Genomic DNA, 17,716 nt, shown 5'->3' with positions numbered 1-17,716 from the left:
TCACCAGAGGTAGTAAAGATACCGGTGGAAATACGTAGATCAGCTCGAACTGGTCCCACGGGGCTACTAGAGAATCCACCACCAAGGCCTCCGGGTCCTTGTACCTGGACATGAACGTCGGAATCCTGGCGTTCAGCCTGGATGCCATCAAATCCACTTGGGGAGTTCCCCAACGGGAGCACAGCAGTGCAAACACTTCCGGATGAAGACTACATTCTCCCGGATCCACTTGCTCGCGACTGAGAAAATCCGCTGTGATATTCCGCACTCCTGGAATGTGAATCGCGGAGATGACTGGAACCCTGGACTCGGCCCATAACATGATCCGAGAGACCTCCATCATGAGTCTGGAACTCCTCGTCCCGCCTTGATGGTTGATATATGCGACCGCTGTCGCATTGTCCGTCTGAACTCTGACTGGCAGACCGCTCAAAGGGACCGTCCAATGGCGGAGGCAGAGAAAAATCGCCCTCAACTCCAGGATATTGATCGGTAGAGAAGACTCTTCTGACGACCAGACTCCCTGAATCCAGAGATCATTCCAAACTCCCCCCCAGCCCGTCAGGCTGGCATCGGTGGTTATGACCGACCACCGTGGAAGGAGGAAAGATTTCCCCAGGGATAACACCACGGACGTAACCACCATCCGAGAGACTCTCGCACCCTGCGGGAGATAATGACACTGCGATCCAGCGAAGCCGGCGATCGATCCCAACGGGTCAGAATGAGATCTTGGAGACCCCTGGAATGAAATTGAGCAAACGGTACTGCCTCCATTGTCGCCACCATCAGACCCAGAAGGCGCATACACCTTCGAAGGGACATTGCCGTCGTCGACCTCATGGCTTGAACCTGGTGACGAAGGTTCGCTTGTTTGTCCGGAGGCAGGAACACCACTGCCCGTACCGTGTGGAAATGCATTCCCAGGAACAGGATTGACTGTGACGGCTCCAGAGATTACTTCTTCCAATTGACCAGCCACCCGAAGTCTTCCAGGTGCTGAAGGGATAGATCACGAGCTGTCACCGCCTCCTCCGCTGTGGATGACACTATCAACAGGTCGTCCAGGTAGGGAAGAATCGTAACCCCTTGTCTTCGGAGAATCGCCATAAGTGGCGCCAGAATTTTTGTAAAAACCCTGGGCGCCGAGGCCAACCCAAATGGCAGGGCCACAAACTGATAATGGGCCTGACCTATGGCAAAACGCAGGAAGCTCTGGTGGGCCCTTCCAATGGGGACACCAAAAAATCGTACTGTGACAGGGCCGCCACAACAGAGCGAAGAGATTCCATGCGGAACTTCCGGGTCCGGACATGAAGATTCAACTCTTTGAGATCCAGAATGGGGCGAAACTTGTCCTCCTTTTTGGGAACCACAAAGAGGTTGGAGTAAAACCCCCTTCCCCGGTCCTCCGGTGGAACCGTAACCACTACGCCGTTCTGCAGAAGAGAATCGACCTCCCGCAGCAGAGCAGCTGCCAGCTTGGACTCGGACGGGATGCGAGACTGGCAAAACCTGTCTGGGGGTCGAGAGTGAAACTCTATGAAATAGCCTGCCGACATAACCCGCGTCACCCAGGCGTCCGATACGTGGGATGCCCAAGTCGACTCGAATTGGAGCAGACGACCCCCCACCCGGGAACCCTCGGGTGAGCACCTGGCGTCAGTCCGCCTTAGCGGGCTTTTTGTCAGCTTCCCGTCAGCTTCCCATTTGTCTTGACGGAAATTCTGTTTCCAGGGAGTACGGGATTTTTGATAGGTCTTCTTTCCGGAAGACGAGGGACGACCCGACCCCCAAGAGGGCTGACCGAACCGTCCCCTGGGCCGAAAGGACCGACGACCACCACCGACACTAGACTTGCCAGACGTAGACGCCGCTGCTCTCCGCTGCGGCAAAGCCGTAACCTTTGCTTTGGCCTTAGCAATCAGCTCCGTGAGGTCAGAACCAAAAAGCTGACCGCCCTTGTACGCCAGACTCCGCAAACCTTGCTTGGATACAGAGTCTCCAGTCCACTGCTTAAGCCACAGCGCTCTTCTGACTGTGACGGCCGAGGATTGCGCTCTGGACAGAACCGAAGTAGTATCCAGAACTGCGTCTCTGCCATATCGGGCCGCCTCTTCCAACAACTGGATGAGCCTTTCTACCTCAGATAACTGGGTCCCATCTTGCCACGCCGTCCGTAGCTGATCCAACCACCGTAGAGACGCCTCACCAGCACACATGGCTCCTAAGGACGCTCGGAATCCATGACCCGCGGCCTCGTAGATGGATTTCGCCGCTAACTCTGTCTTTCTGTCTAGCGGATCCTGCAGACTCGCCTTCCCTTTAACAGGAAGCAGAGACGATTTGCTCAGCTGAGATAAAGGAACATCCACCTCAGGAGAGGGAACCCAATTAGCGACCGTCTCCGTGGAACAGGGGTACAGAGCATCAAAAATCCGGGTCCCCTGAAAACGCTTATCCGGACACAGGCGTTCTTTCTCCACCGCCTCGCTAAGCTCATCGAGCGATGGCAGAGTCGACCGAGTCCGACGCGACTCCTGAAACTGCTGGGCCGACTTACCAGGGCGTCTCGATCCCTCCTCAGGCAACTGTAACGCCTCTTTCATAGCCACAATAAAGGCATCAACGCGGCCCACAAACGAAGCAGAGCGACCCTGCCGATCCTCTTCGTCAGAATCGGAGATCTCCGTAGCAGAGATTGTCGGAGTTTCTGAGGCCTCCGTCTCGCTGTGCGGAGGGGACAGTACCGGCCTGTGGCGCTTCTTGCCACGAGAAGTCTGTTGGGATTTAGCTGATACCCAATGACCTAGAAGGCCAGACAGGCTATCAATGGAGCGAGAGTGAGCGCCTCCACTTTAACATCACTGAGCCCCCCGACCAGCGTTAAACTTGACGCCGTCGAGGACTCCTGCGTGTCAGATACGCGAGACAGATCCTGAAGCGGACCTGGGAGGCGGTCTGCGCCTTCTGGACCCTGATTCGACATGCCCTCACACAGAATTTTGTAAGGCCGAATAACCCCTTAACAGGTGTGGTCAGTAACTAGGACAGAGTGATCCCGTACCACAGCCTGTTCTTCCCAGGGGAAACCAAAAGCTGAAGGGTTAGAGCTCCTCTAGGAGAGAAAGCTACCCCAGCTGCCCGACAGAGCAGGATTTAAGGGTTAACTGCCTTCGAGGGGTTAATGCTGCAGACTGCGGACAACTTCTGCTTTTTTTAAAAGAGGTGTGCGAGCCCCAGAAATACCTCAGCTGAGAGGTAACAGCGGCAGGTACAGCACAGTCTGACTACCTTAACAGGGTTGCAAAGAGGTGCCCCGTGCTGCGGAGGTGAGAGAGGAACCTTCTGCCTTAAAGACAGAAGCGACTCACCCAGCTGGCCGCGGTGACTGCTCTTCCCAGTCTTTTTTTGAAGTGGACCATCCGGAATGATGAGAGACGAGCTAGGAGCAGGAGGACGCCGCGTGGTATGGCCACCGCGCATGAAGAAGCCGGAAGAGGAAGGGGTGGGAACCGCTCCGGCGCACGCTTAGAGCTCTTCCTGCCCGCGAAAGACATGCAGCCGAGGGGACGCGAGGCCACGCCCCCCGCCGCCGTTCAAAAAAGCGCGCGGCTTCTCCGTCCTCCGCTCCCGCTCGTCTGACACATCACTGCAGGGATTCCACCTGCGGATAAAAAAACAGCAGTCACCGCATTGATTAAAGCAACAGCGGCTGCCGCAGCAGCCGCTGAAGGACTCATACATACTGAGCACTTACCCAGCTGAGCGCCACAGGGACCCCCAGGGATGTGTGGCGCCATGGCCCTTAGCTTCCCCCACGGCGGAGCGCGCAGGGACCCCACAGGCGCGGTTTGCGTCTCCGTCAGGAAGAGCCCTGTATTCCCCGGGGCCGGCAGAGTTCTGCGGGGACCGCCTTAGGGGGTACGCAGATCCACCAGGGGAGGGACAAAAATAAAAAAAATCTTCTGAGGAGCTGCAAAGGCAGCGACTATCCTCTGCGACCTCAAATTATAGACTGGAGAATCATGGGAGTAGGAGGAGCCTAGGCTGGAGGGGCCGGTCGTCACTTTTTATAAATCTGAGGTGAACTATCCTGTGGGGCTCCGCCTACCCACTAGTAATGGATCTGTGTCTCCCTTCCTTCCCTTCTGCTGCTGAAACATATACGACTGTAATCCTGCAGCTACTCTGTGATGAACGCTGCCCAAATCACGGACTTCAACTGTCATGTTCAGTTTAAAAAAATAATAAAATCGCGTAAATCATTCCAACAATCGACTTTTTTTTTTAGACTGGGGTCGATAAATAGATGATATAAACCTATGGTACTTTACACCTGTCTATCTATTTCATAGGAAACTACATTTATCAGAGTCGGAATATTAGACTTTCCATTATGGCTTGAGAATTCCTTCCTAAACAGATAACATAATAAAAAGGAATAATTTAATTAATGTTCAAGATCAGGTGTAAATTGATCAGTGCACATCCGGGGAATGAAAGGATCAGCTGATGATTAACTTTGATAAAGCAGCTAGGTAATAGTGAGACGGAAAGTAATCAGAATCCATGCAGGCCGGATAAGTACTGTAGCATCGCATGGTCTGAATGGAGCTGAAATGAACCTGTTTAATGACCTGGGTTTTCCACTTCATGAGCTCATTTCAGAATCGAGGCTCATTACTGAAACATGCAATCATCAAATGAAGCTTTTTCCTGATATATACTGGGTGTTTATATATTAATCAAGGCTACATCGGAGGTGGAATTAAGTTAATTACATTGATGTAAACTCATTTATATAAGAGAAATTATTCTTGTTCACGAAAAGTATATTTCCACAAAACACTGTAAAGGAAAGCGTTACAAGACATGCAATTACCAACGCTAGCTTAATAGGATTCAAGGGATTATACAAATATAGCTGAGCGGAATTTGCCACTTGGCATAACTTACTGTGATAACAATAGGTTGACCATTTACATATGACTGCAGGTAAATTCTGAGATAAAATGACATGAAATAGTTAAAATAGAAAGCACCAGATCTTTTAGAAAGTAAATATACAAAATGTTATAAGGCGGCCTTCTGCAATTCTGTGAGCATGGCCGCATACGGCATTACGGAGCGAGCTGTATTGTAATGGTGGCCCTGCTGTGTGATGCTTCCGCGTGTAATCACCTTCAGTGAAAAGCTCTTTACTGAATTCTATGGACCATTTATACTGTATATTTCTACAAATTGATCTCATCTGAAGACTAAATAAACACAATGCTTTCCCCATAATGGTAGTTTTCCATGCTCCTTATCAGTTTTGTTGCGTTTGTTTGCACAGTTTGCAAGTTGCCTCTTCAGAGAGGAAGAGGACTAGAACGCTATCTCAATTTACAGACATGGTGTTTCAGGGTATTGCCCCTCATCAGTGCAAAGTATGAGATCGGATTTGGTTAGGGAGAGGCTTAAGACTGGGATCTAAGGGGTAACATTTCTCCTTGTAGAGAGAAATACACAGTCTGCAAATTGAGATTCTGATTTGGCTTTTATCCTAAGGCTATGTGCCCACGATGCAGAAATGCTCCGGATTTTTTCCGGAGCGTTTCTGCATCTCCCTGGCAGAAAAAACACATGCAGATTGTACATGCGTTTTTCCTGCCAGGGACATGCGGATGTGAAGAGTTCTTCACATGCATTTCCACATGCGGGTTGACAAGCGCTTTCCAAGCGATTTTAGCATCACTTGGAAAGTGCTTGTCAACTTGGTCACACTATATAAATCCATGAAATGGCATAGATTTATATAGTGTGACCTTAAAGAATGGTAAAAATAAAAAAATAAATCTACACTTACCTTCCGATGGCCCCCGGAGTCTTGCTTCGCTCCGTCCTGGCTGCCGGCAGCTCGCGGTACACTACACTGTAGGACCTGCCGTCACATGACTGACGTCAGCGCAGGTCCTTCAGTTCACCGCGAGCTGCCGGCAAGGGAGGACAAGCACACCGGGGGCCATCAGAAGGTCAATATATTTATTTTTTATTTTATTCTTTTTTATACAGGTTCTATGGTACCAGGGTGTGGAGGAGAGACTCCTGTCCTCCACACCCGGGTACCATCCGCACATTGAAACGTTTGGATTCCTCATGTACAGATGCAGTGATGCGGAATCCAAGCGTTCCAATGCAAGTCAATGGCGGCAATTACGCTGCGTGTCCGCAAAATTAATGGACATGCTGCGTATTTTTCCGCAATGATAATCCGCAGCGGAAATTTCCACAGCATGTGTAAGGCACATGCGGATTATCATTGGGGAACATGGCAGGCCTTCTACCATGAGTTTTTTAAGCGTTTCTGCAGCGTTTTTGCCACTGCGGAAACGCTTAAAAAACGCATCGTGGGCACACAGCCTAAGTCTTACGGCGAGGCTCATTAAAGGGTCGATATTGACTTTAAGGATTGCTACTTCCAATAGGTGGCACTAGAGTACTAGACCTCTTCCTCTCTGGGAAATTTAAATATGCAAATTGCCTCTTCAGAGGTGCATGCATGGCTTATAAATTTCCTCAATCTGACATGCCAGGCCTGGCTTGTCACTCTCCACAAGGAGAAACGTTACCCCTGAGCACAGATTCCAACATCAGGACAGATGACTGTACATGTCAGATACATCACTGTTCACAGGTCTTACACCTACAGATGAATGTTTGCACAAAAACGCTGCCCACTAAAGCAATCATGACAGCCAAGATCGCAGGATTGGCATTGTATTTCAACAATTAGTAAAGCATTAACACTATACAGCACATGTACTGATCATATACAATGTCGGACAAGGGTGCCAAGGGCCCACCGGTAACATCGACTCTTCAGCTACATGTAAATATTACATTACCCTCATTCACAAAGTTACATAAGCAGGGTAGTCTGTTAAATGATTGATCAGATGCCGACTTTTCCTGTACATAATGAATCAAAAGTGTGATGTCAATTACTGCTCACCGGAGGATTTAAAGGTCCACCTATGAGCCAGTCCAAGCCTTATCATTTGATCATATAGGAGAGCACCGGTAACATTGCTTTGTGCATCACTAATAGATAAATAATGATTGAGTGTAAACCTTACTAGGGAAGTGTCACACCAAGCAGATAAATCACAGTTCATTACATCAAAATCTGGGCAAAATGTTGTGGTCTTGCACAACATATGTGGCAAAAAAAAATATGATTTGCATCAATGTAATGTGACGTCATCAATAATATTTATGGTCAGCATTTTAAAGGGGTTGTCTGGTCTAATTAAGAACATCAGGGGCTTGGTTGGCGTAAAAATAAAATACAAAACAACTTGCCGCTGTGGTGGTCTGTGCTGGCAGTGATGACATCCCGATCATGGTCATCTGAAAGCTGAGAACTGCTATTGGTGACGGGTGTTAGGTGGCTAGAATAGCAAATTATCCGAGAAGCATGTGATGCGCCATTCTCACCTGACACTGGCGTCCAGTCCAAGGCCTGTGGTCGTAGGACAGTGACACCATCACTAGTGGTGCTAGTGCAGACCAGCAGAGCAACCTGGGATGGATCCATAGGGGGTGACATTCAGGAAGCTGAATACAATGACACATTGATATCTGCGATCTGATGTCTTATTCCAGAGAAATCCATGTTTTTCTTAATATGTGAATGAGCAGTTAAACTCTACCTGTCGTACACAGATCTGCCTCCAAAACGTATTTTCAATAAAGGGGGGCGTTAAGAAAACTGAAAACTCGGATAAAAAACAGAGAGGAATGGAGCTTGGTGATTGTCCCAGCTCACTTTAGTAACAACTAGAGTTACACCTTAAAGGTAATTTCCCCCTAATTTTATAAAAAACACCAAATTAAAGACTGTAGGTTGTTCATTCTCCATTATCAGACACCTCTTCCTATACCTGGATTTTACATTAAGGGTATGTGCACACGTTGAGTATTTCATTGCAGAAATTTCTACAACATTTCCGCATCTCTTGGCAGGAAAACACAGCCTCAAAAACGTTGCTTTTTGCTGCGTTTTTTCAGTGCATTCAATGGGTGAAAAACGCAGTAAAATACACAAAGAATTCACAAGCTGCGGATTTAAAAGCACAGCAAATCCTGAAAGGAAAAATACTGATCACGTGCCCAGCACTTCAGGATTCTCATTGACTTTGCTGGCACAAGGATTCCCTAGCAATTTTGGGCCAAGTGCGTGGCAAACGCACCGTGTGCACACAGCCTAACTGTTCAGAAACTCTGCACTTCCGTAAAACAGAGTCAAAAAGGCATAACATTTGTTAAAACTGTAGAGAGATAGTACAAGTATGCGGGGGTAGAGTAAGGAGGATCATGAAGGGGTAGAGCATACGTGTCAAACTCTGGCCCACATGGTGATTATATTTAGCCCACGACACTAGAACCACCACCCCTATGTGTGGCCCATTACTCTGTATGGAGGGCTATGTGGGGCCCATTACTCTGTATGGAGGGCTATGTGGGGCCCATTACTCTGTATGGAGGGCTATGTGGGGCCCATTACTCTGTATGGAGGGCTATGTGGGGCCCATTACTCTGTATGGAGGGCTATGTGGGGCCCATTACTCTGTATGGAGGGCTATGTGGGGCCCATCACTCTGTATGGAGGGCTATGTGGGGCCCATCACTCTGTATGGAGGGCTATGTGGGGCCCATCACTCTGTATGGAGGGCTATGTGGGGCCCATCACTCTGTATGGAGGGCTATGTGGGGCCCATTACGCTGTATGGAGGGCTATGTGGGGCCCATTACGCTGTATGGAGGGCTATGTGGGGCCCATTACGCTGTATGGAGGGCTATGTGGGGCCCATTACGCTGTATGGAGGGCTATGTGGGGCCCATTACTCTGTATGGAGGGCTATGTGGGGCCCATTACTCTGTATGGAGGGCTATGTGGGGCCCATTACTCTGTATGGAGGGCTATGTGGGGCCCATTACTCTGTATGGAGGGCTATGTGGGGCCCATTACTCTGTATGGAGGGCTATGTGGGGCCCATTACTCTGTATGGAGGGCTATGTGGGGCCCATTACTCTGTATGGAGGGCTATGTGGGGCCCATTACTCTGTATGGAGGGCTATGTGGGGCCCATTACTCTGTATGGAGGGCTATGTGGGGCCCATTACTCTGTATGGAGGGCTATGTGGGGCCCATTACTCTGTATGGAGGGCTATGTGGGGCCCATTACTCTGTATGGAGGGCTATGTGGGGCCCATTACTCTGTATGGAGGGCTATGTGGGGCCCATTATTCTGTATGGAGGGCTATGTGGGGCCCATTATTCTGTATGGAGGGCTATGTGGGGCCCATTATTCTATATGGAGGGCTATGTGGGGCCCATTATTCTGTATGGAGGGCTATGTGGGGCCCATTATTCTGTATGGAGGGCTATGTGGGGCCCATTATTCTGTACGGAGGGCTATGTGGGGCCCATTATTCTGTATGGAGGACTATATGGGACCCATTATTCTGTATGGAGGGCTATGTGGGGCCCATTATTCTGTATGGAGGGCTATGTGGGGCCCATTACTCTGTATGGAGGGCTATGTGGGGCCCATTACTCTGTATGGAGGGCTATGTGGGGCCCATTACTCTGTATGGAGGGCTATGTGGGGCCCATTACTCTGTATGGAGGGCTATGTGGGGCCCATTATACTGTATGGAGGACTATGTGGTGCCCATTATTCTGTATGGAGGACTATGTGGTGCCCATTATTCTGTATGGAGGGCTATGTGGGTTCCATTATATTGTACACTGGTTGGCCTGCGAGTTTATCCAAGTTTTTGATTTTGGCCCTTTGGTGTTTCAAGTTTGACATCCCTGGGGTAGAGCAAGAATGCAAAGACACAAATACATGGAGAGACTCCTACTGAACACATCAACTTTCACTAAGTATTATACTGTCTTATACTAAAGTTTTAAGAACAGCACTGCTTTGCTGCTAGGTCCTTGGGATAAGAGGTTTGGGATGGACAGATAAGATATAAGTAATGACAACCTTTGAAAGAGCAGTACTGGTAGTAGTACTGGGGCTGAGAGAGCAGGAGGAGCTCACTCCTAGACTGATAGGAACTTCTGATGGTTCATTAAAGGGAGCGCTGTTCTACTTAGAATAGACGAACATCTTAACAGATGGAGTATCTCTCTTTTTTGGAGCTAAACTCAAGAAAAGGAGGTGATGGGTACCCTTTGAGTAATCTCTGATGACCATTATTACAGCTCACACAGAGGTCTCAGGCATCTAGGGGTCCTGAATTTCCATAACTACCCACTGGGAAAGCTTTAATTTGTTACCAGGGTTTTGACACCTATACAGAGAGCAGCATGATGTAGTGACCAACACCTTGATTCCATCGATGTATCACTTACTGGGCAGCTTGATGTAGTTTTAATAAAATCATAGTTTTAAGAAGCAGGAGATTATCTCTAGAGGACTAGTAAACATGTCGTCCAACCCCGCCCCCACCACTGATTGGCAGCTTTCCGCCTATGCATAGTGTACACAGAAAGCTGCCTATCAGTGGTGTGGGGGCGGAGTTATACAGAGCTCAGCATTCAAAGAACAGCTAGATCTGCTGCAGAGAAAACAGTTTTAATCAAAACTGCAGCACCCAGTAAAGTAAGGGATTAATCATTGGAATCAGGATCTCTGCCCCGACACCATGCTGCTCTCAGACAGAGCTGCAAAAACCTAATGACAGATTCCCTTTAATTAAAACTGGACAAACTGTTAGATTTCAGAAACAAAAATTACACCTAGAACTAAAGAGATATACATATACTGTATTATATGGGTATACAATACTTGGGCTATAACAAAAGTTATAAAACCTGAACGTTCATCTTCCCAGCACAAACACATGCAGCGTGCATCTGCTCCGCAGACTGAGCAGCGGCTACAAAAGGCTCTGACAACCGGCAAGTATAAGTCACTGGAGCATAAATAATGAAAACTACTGAGAAGTCAAGTATAGTCGGGGCTGAAGTTTGTGTCATTAACAGCCAACCTGATGGGTAAAACCTTGTCACCTGCAGAACGGATACAACACACAAAAGCCTGAAAATTCACATTTTCCTCTATCATCATAGTAGAGAAGCTTCAGACAACTGTATTACAACGAGGCAAGTCATATAAAGTTGTAAACAACGAGAAGACTATTCCAGGTTACAAGAAAACACGAACTTCTATAAAACATGTATATGTTGCAGGTTTACTACCTGCCGTCACACCACAGACTTGAGTCGCTCCAAATCTTTCAGCCTGGATGCCAGATCTAATTACATGTAGAAAAGTGTACTCTAGATATACAACAGGAGCATAACAATATTACTGCAGGCAAAAGACGGATCAGGGCACTATTCAATAAAATATATTTTCTACAGATAAAACTCATACAAAATATCACATAGCTAAAGCAACTGTGGTATATTATGTAATCACTAGTCATAGCTAGGGCAGAATTCAGATTTATAATATTAAAAAAAAAAAAAACAATGGGAAAGAAAAACTCACCTGGTCACACAGGTCAAAATATACAGTACACAAGACAGAAAATTAATAACATTGTATTAAAAAAATATTAATGATTTCAACTTTATATCAAAGTACCCGTCATACAGCTTCACCTCCATATGACCTTATGTGGTACAAATGTCCTAAAATGGGATTGTCTCCCCAATCCCACTGCAGAGGAGAAGGAACCAGTTTATTGCCAGGGATTAGAGAAACCAGACACACGGCGGGTCAGATGGTCAGCGAGCCAACTTTCAATTATTAAGAAATTGCAGATATTCCTTTAAAGGGGTATTCCCATAATCCAGATTCTATACCAATATATAGTAGATGTAATAATATTAGCAAATACCTCCAATTAGAAAAGTACATTAGTTCTCCTGATTCGCTATGTCACTTACCCCATGTGCAGGGCATTGCAGTTGCTTAGGTATCCATGGCTACAACCACTTATATAGTGACAGTTAGTTGTTAGTGGTTCTAACAGCAATGCCTTGTACATGGGGTAAAGAACTAAGAAAAAAACTGGGGGCTCAACATTTTTTCTTCGTTCTTTGCTTCTAATCATCTGGGTCCACGGTCTGGATTCAGCGGGTGGAGCTGCAGCCAATGGAGAGCCTTTTTTTTTTTCATTCCCACAATTGTGCCTGGAGCTGCACAACTCATCCAGGTGAGCAATGTCACTCACTGTGATTTGTCTAACCCTGTTGACCTGCACAAGGAGCGCTTTCCTTTTTCTTCTAATTTCCTGTACATGGGGAAAGCAACATAGCAAATCAGGAGAACTATACTACATTTCTAATTGGAGGTATTTGCTAATATTATTACACCTACTATGGACCTACTAAGTCTAGAATGCTAGCAACGTAAAAAAAAAAAAAAAGGCCATCCTTTCTCATGTTTCAAGTGAAGTTCTACCCACAAAGTGAGCAAACGGTGGTATTGATATTCTTTTACTAAATGTTTACGTATATTCCGAAGTGTTCAGAATAAACTAACATCTTACCTTGGTTGAGCGGAGTTGACTCCAGAATCTGTACTCCATTCACGGAGCACTGGGCGCCATTCAGGGGTATTAAGGTCACTCTGCCATTAAGATTTTCAAAGATACAATGCTCACTTTCCAAATCGAGACCGTGCAGAACTGTAATTCACACGGACAGATTGTGTCAATACTTCTAGCATAAAATATCCAAAAAGTATCTCCTACAGCGATATGGACACCGTTGGCGCATTTTTGTTTTTCTTACATAAATACATTAATTTCTTGAAAAAATAATTTTTGCCAAACAGCAAGAGGGGTATAATGTTAGACAACCACTTAGTAAAATAGATCAAAGCAAGTATTGTGGTTAGAGGGTTAAAACGTAACCTTTAATTACATATACAGATAAGATAATACTAAAAGGTCTCACAGACCGAAAGTCACAACAATTCCTGCCAATACTGGCAACAATTTGCCACAAATTATCTATTCTCACTCCAAACAGGGAAAAAAAAAGGGCAAAGTACCTCAGTGCTGCCCACCTGCCCACCAGAGAGAAAAAATGGCAGAGAATTATAGAGCCATCCCTACCAAGGTCATCATGCATGAAACCTAACAGACAATCAATGGTTAACAATGAGGGTCCACTTTTTACAATAATAATGGAATGACCTCACCAGCCACGATGCCAGTTCATGCTCCCGCGGTGTTCTATGCGAGGTTGGTGGCTGATGATGTCTTGACGCCTCGGTTCAATTGAACTATCCCGAATAGGAGCATGAACTGACATCGTGGCTGGTGAGGTCATTCCATATAACCGTATATGCACGCCCTCCTCATCTCCCGCCTCGACTACTGCAACCTCCTGCTCTGTGGCCTCCTTTCTAACAATCTCACACCCCTCCAATCCATACTAAACTCTGCTGCCCGACTAATCCACCTGTCCCCCCCGCTACTCCCTGGCCTCTCCTCTCTGTCAATCTCTTAACTGGCCCCCCCATTACCCAGAAACTCCAGTTCAAAACCCTAACCAAGGCATATATACCTTACCTGCACGCAGCCTCCGATCTTCACAAGATCTCCTTCTCTACTCCCCTCTTATCTCCTCTTCCCACAATCGCATACAAGATTTCTGCATCCCCCTATACTGTAACTCTGTACCCCAACACATCAGACTCTCAACCTTCAAAAGGAACCTGAAGACCCACCTCTTCAAACAAACGTACAACATGCAGTAACCACCGCTTCACCATACCACTCCATGACCAGCTCTACCCTCACCTACTGTATTCTCACCCATCCCTTGTAGATTGTGAGCCCTCGCAAGGCTGGGTATCCGTATATGCATATATATATATATCCGTATATGTAATTAAAAATAATTTTTGCAATTGGGTTTTATTACAAAAAAAAATTGAACCGTTTGACTTTTATACAGAGTGAGTTAAAGCTGAGTGATTAACGTTCATGTGATTAACGATCACATGAAAACTGAGCTGAATTTCGTAGTTATCAATCAGCGGAGAGGAGCTCAGGAGAAGGAAGAGAAGAGCTACATTTCCATCAAATCAAGCTCATCGAAAGATTCTCAGTTAACTCAATTTTCAGTCCGCAGTAGACAATGCAACACAAAAGTTATAGTAAGGATACGGTCACACTATCAGTATTTGGTCAGTATTTCACATCAGTATTTGTAAGCCAAAACCAGGAGTGGGTGATAAATGCAGAAGTGAAAAATATACGCATGTAAGAAAAAGATTTAAAAAAAAAAAAAATACCTCTAAATATTTCCACATCCTTTAATGTCTGCACAAATCGTGCTCTAACCATACACATTTTAAAAACATTTAACTACACAGGAAAAAAATACCTCTCCCATTGCCTATAGGAGCTCAGTTTGTCTACAAATCTTTTCAGTATTCCCAAAGACAAACAGTAAAATAAACAGAATTCTATTTTGAGAGAGATATATATATATATACATACATACACACACACACACACACACACACAGTACAGACCAAAGATTTTTCTGTATTTTCATGACTATGAAAATTGTACATTCACACTGAAGGCATCAAAACTATGAATTAACACATGTGGAATTATATACTTAACAAAAAAGTGTGAGACAACTGAAAATATGTCTTATATTCTAGGTTCTTCAAAGTAGCCACCTTTTGCTTTGATGACTGCTTTGCACACTCTTGGCATTCTCTTGAGGGCTCACAATCTACAAGGGATGGGTGAGAATACAGTAGGTGAGGGTAGAGCTGGTCATGGAGTGGTATGGTGAAGTGGTGGTTACTGCAGGTTGTACGTTTGTTGGAAGAGGTGGGTCTTCAGGTTCCTTTTGAAGGTTGAGAGTCTGATGTGTTGGGGTACAGAGTTACAGTATAGGGGGATGCAGAAATCTTGTATGCGATTGTGGGAAGAGGAGATAAGAGGGGAGTAGAGAAGGAGATCTTGTGAAGATCGGAGGCTGCATGCAGGTAAGGTATACGCCATGGTTAGGGTTTTGAACTGGAGTCTCTGGGTAATGGGGGGGCCAGTTAAGAGATTGACAGAGAGGAGAGGCCAGGGAGTAGTGGGGGGGACAGGTGGGTTAGTCGGGCAGCAGAGTTTAGGATATATTGGAGGGGTGTGAGATTGTTAGAAAGGAGGCCACAGAGCAGGAGGTTGCAGTAGTCGAGGCGGGAGATGATGAGGGCGTGTACTAGGGTTTTTGCAGAGTTGAATAAGGAATGTACAGATTCGGGAGATATTTTTAAGTTGGAGTCGGTAGGAAGTCAATTTTATTAATTTTTTTTTTTTACTTCCCTTTTAAGAGAGACAATTGGAGAAAATAGTAGCAAAATTAACCGCTTTCGTTCATTTATTCATGGATATCATCTTGCCATATTACAGCACCGGTGACAGCCGGAGGCCGAATCATTATGAACTCTTTCTAAAAAAAACAAGTTCTCAGATCGGTCTACAACAGTTCAGGCGGTTAGTAGCTGCACTAAATATTAATGCTCTTTGTGCCAAATACTGTTAATTAAAAGTGGACAATTGAATATTTTATCACTTCAGGTACTTAAATCAGATTACCAATGTCCTGCTCCGATTCGGCATCCTCTCGTCCAACATATGTGCGTCCCTCCTAAAAGAAACAAAGTATTCATTTCTGATGGACAATTAACATTTACTGATGATTCTCGTAAGCTACAGCGTTTGTACAATGCTGCAACTTGAAAATCTTGTATCTTTCTATCCACAATTATGTAAATTGTTCACAATACAAACTGCAATCATTACATAGATCTCTAAGACCTGATGGATTTCTGCTTAGAAGCTGCCACTATGTTAAATATGGAATAAAAAAAACGATGGAGGCAAATACTGCAAAAAAAAAAAAAAAAAAAAACTTCCAGAAGGAGTCCAAAATAGTCCACCCGAAGATCCTCTTTGGAATTGGGAATTTCACGAGCTTCTATCATGCGAATCCTGAAATCTATTGGGTGGAAAGCTTATCGTCCACGTCTAATTCATGGTTTATTGGAGGATGATCCAGACAGGCGGCTGCAATTTAGTGAGATTATGCTTAACGAAATTGAAGAAAATCCAGTAATTTTAGACAACATTATGTGGAGTGATGAAGCTTCTTTCAAATTATCCGGCCATATTAACAGACATAATTGTATTTACTGGTATAATGAGAACATGCATTTAACATTAGAGCAACAACTAAATGAGCCTGGTGTCAATGTTTGGGGTGGTATTTCAAGTTTTGGTGTTTTAGGAGCAATATTTTTTGATGGAACAGTCACAGGAGATAAGTATCTCAAAATTCTAATGAATCAAGTTGTTCCCCAGTTACAGCAACAGCCTAATTCAAATGACCTTTATTTCCAACAAGATGGGGCCCCTCCACATTATTCAAGAGTAGTCCGCGAGTATCTTGATGAAACATTTCCTAATAAATGGATTGGCCGGCCCGTTCACCAGACTTGACCCCAATGGATTTTTTTCTTTTGGGGAGTACTCAAGGACAAAGTTTATAGTCGAAAACCAAAAAGTGTCAGTGATTTGAAAAAGAACATAAGAGATGCATTTCAAGAAATTAATACACAGAGACTTGTGCAAAAAAGTTTGTCGAAGCGTAAGAGGCGACTTCAAAAATTGTAATGGAAAACAGTTTGAGCACCTGCGTTGATAAAATTTAAGGGCTTTTGTATTATTGCTCATAATAAAATTTAATTGTCAATGTTATGCTTGTGTTAGTAAATATAATTTTATATATAAATCAAAATAAATGTTATAATTTTCTGTCCACCTACTTTTGGACCACCCTGTATATGTATGTATGTATGTATGTATGTATATAAAAAAAAACGCACGTCAACAGCTTTTTTCTAAAGAGTCTTTTGCTTAAAAAAAATTATGCGGGTACGCTGGCGTCTAAGGAAAAAATGCTGCATGCACATACCATCACTATAAAAATCTGTGGCAAAATGGCTCTATAATCCTTCTCAACTGATATTAAAATGAGCATTTTAGGAGTTCATCTAGAGCAGAAATCATATCATAAAATGCTTGTCTTAATAAAATGCAAAAAAAACTCTCAAAAAGGATTATGCAGACATGCCAAAGTGAATTTTTATACTGCGGACACCAACCTCATGGGGTCTAAAAGATATATGTAATAATATCAGGAATCTGCATAGAGAAATCTGGTGACAGATTGTTTAAAATTTTGGATATTTAAAAGGGGTTGTCCGGTCTAAATTGATAAATCTGCAGTCACTCTGTGTGGCTTCTGAGGCTGGATTGGCGCGTAAGTATGAGTTATACATACTCCTGGTCAGAGCCAGTCTAGTGGACGCGGCCTCGCTCCATACACCTGTGTGGAGCGAGGTTACGCGTGTAATACTTTTATATTTATTCTCTTCATAAATCAAAAGTAGAAAGTAGCACTCACCGCTGATGAATCCTATATTAGTCATCACACATTGTCAAAAAATTAAGTACAGAACCATGAAGAATGACAAGAGCTGTTTTGCAGCCATTCGGATGAAGCATTACACACAGCTGTTGCCACATGTCTCTTTTCCATCTTATGACCATGCATGATGAATAAACATTGAATTTGTCAGTGGTGAGTGCAGTTTTCTATTTTCTGGATCATATA

The 17,716-nt window shown here is 45.0% G+C and overlaps 1 protein-coding gene across 7 annotated transcripts in view; it reads right to left on the bottom strand.

Annotated features, from left to right (window-relative positions):
• The window catches only part of KIF16B (kinesin family member 16B), a 454,357-nt gene that overhangs the window by 191,854 nt on the left and 244,787 nt on the right, over positions 1-17,716 (bottom strand). For 6 of the 7 annotated variants that reach the window (XM_073672199.1, XM_073672197.1, XM_073672201.1 and 3 more), the window contains exons 14-15: positions 15,637-15,688; positions 12,565-12,702 (exon numbers count right to left, since the gene is read on the bottom strand). In XM_073672199.1, coding sequence (XP_073528300.1) covers positions 12,565-12,702; positions 15,637-15,688 — 190 coding nt within the window. The remainder of the gene's footprint in view (positions 1-12,564; positions 12,703-15,636; positions 15,689-17,716) is intronic. The other variant, XM_073672195.1, reaches the window with a different exon arrangement.

This window comes from Phyllobates terribilis, unplaced genomic scaffold, assembly GCF_046119375.1.
Source record: "Phyllobates terribilis strain yellow unplaced genomic scaffold, ASM4611937v1 Scaffold_3__8_contigs__length_932513732, whole genome shotgun sequence".
Taxonomy (NCBI): Eukaryota; Metazoa; Chordata; class Amphibia; order Anura; family Dendrobatidae; genus Phyllobates; species Phyllobates terribilis.
The sequence above is the reverse complement of the archived record's forward strand: the minus strand, read 5'-3'. Positions and strand labels throughout refer to the sequence as shown.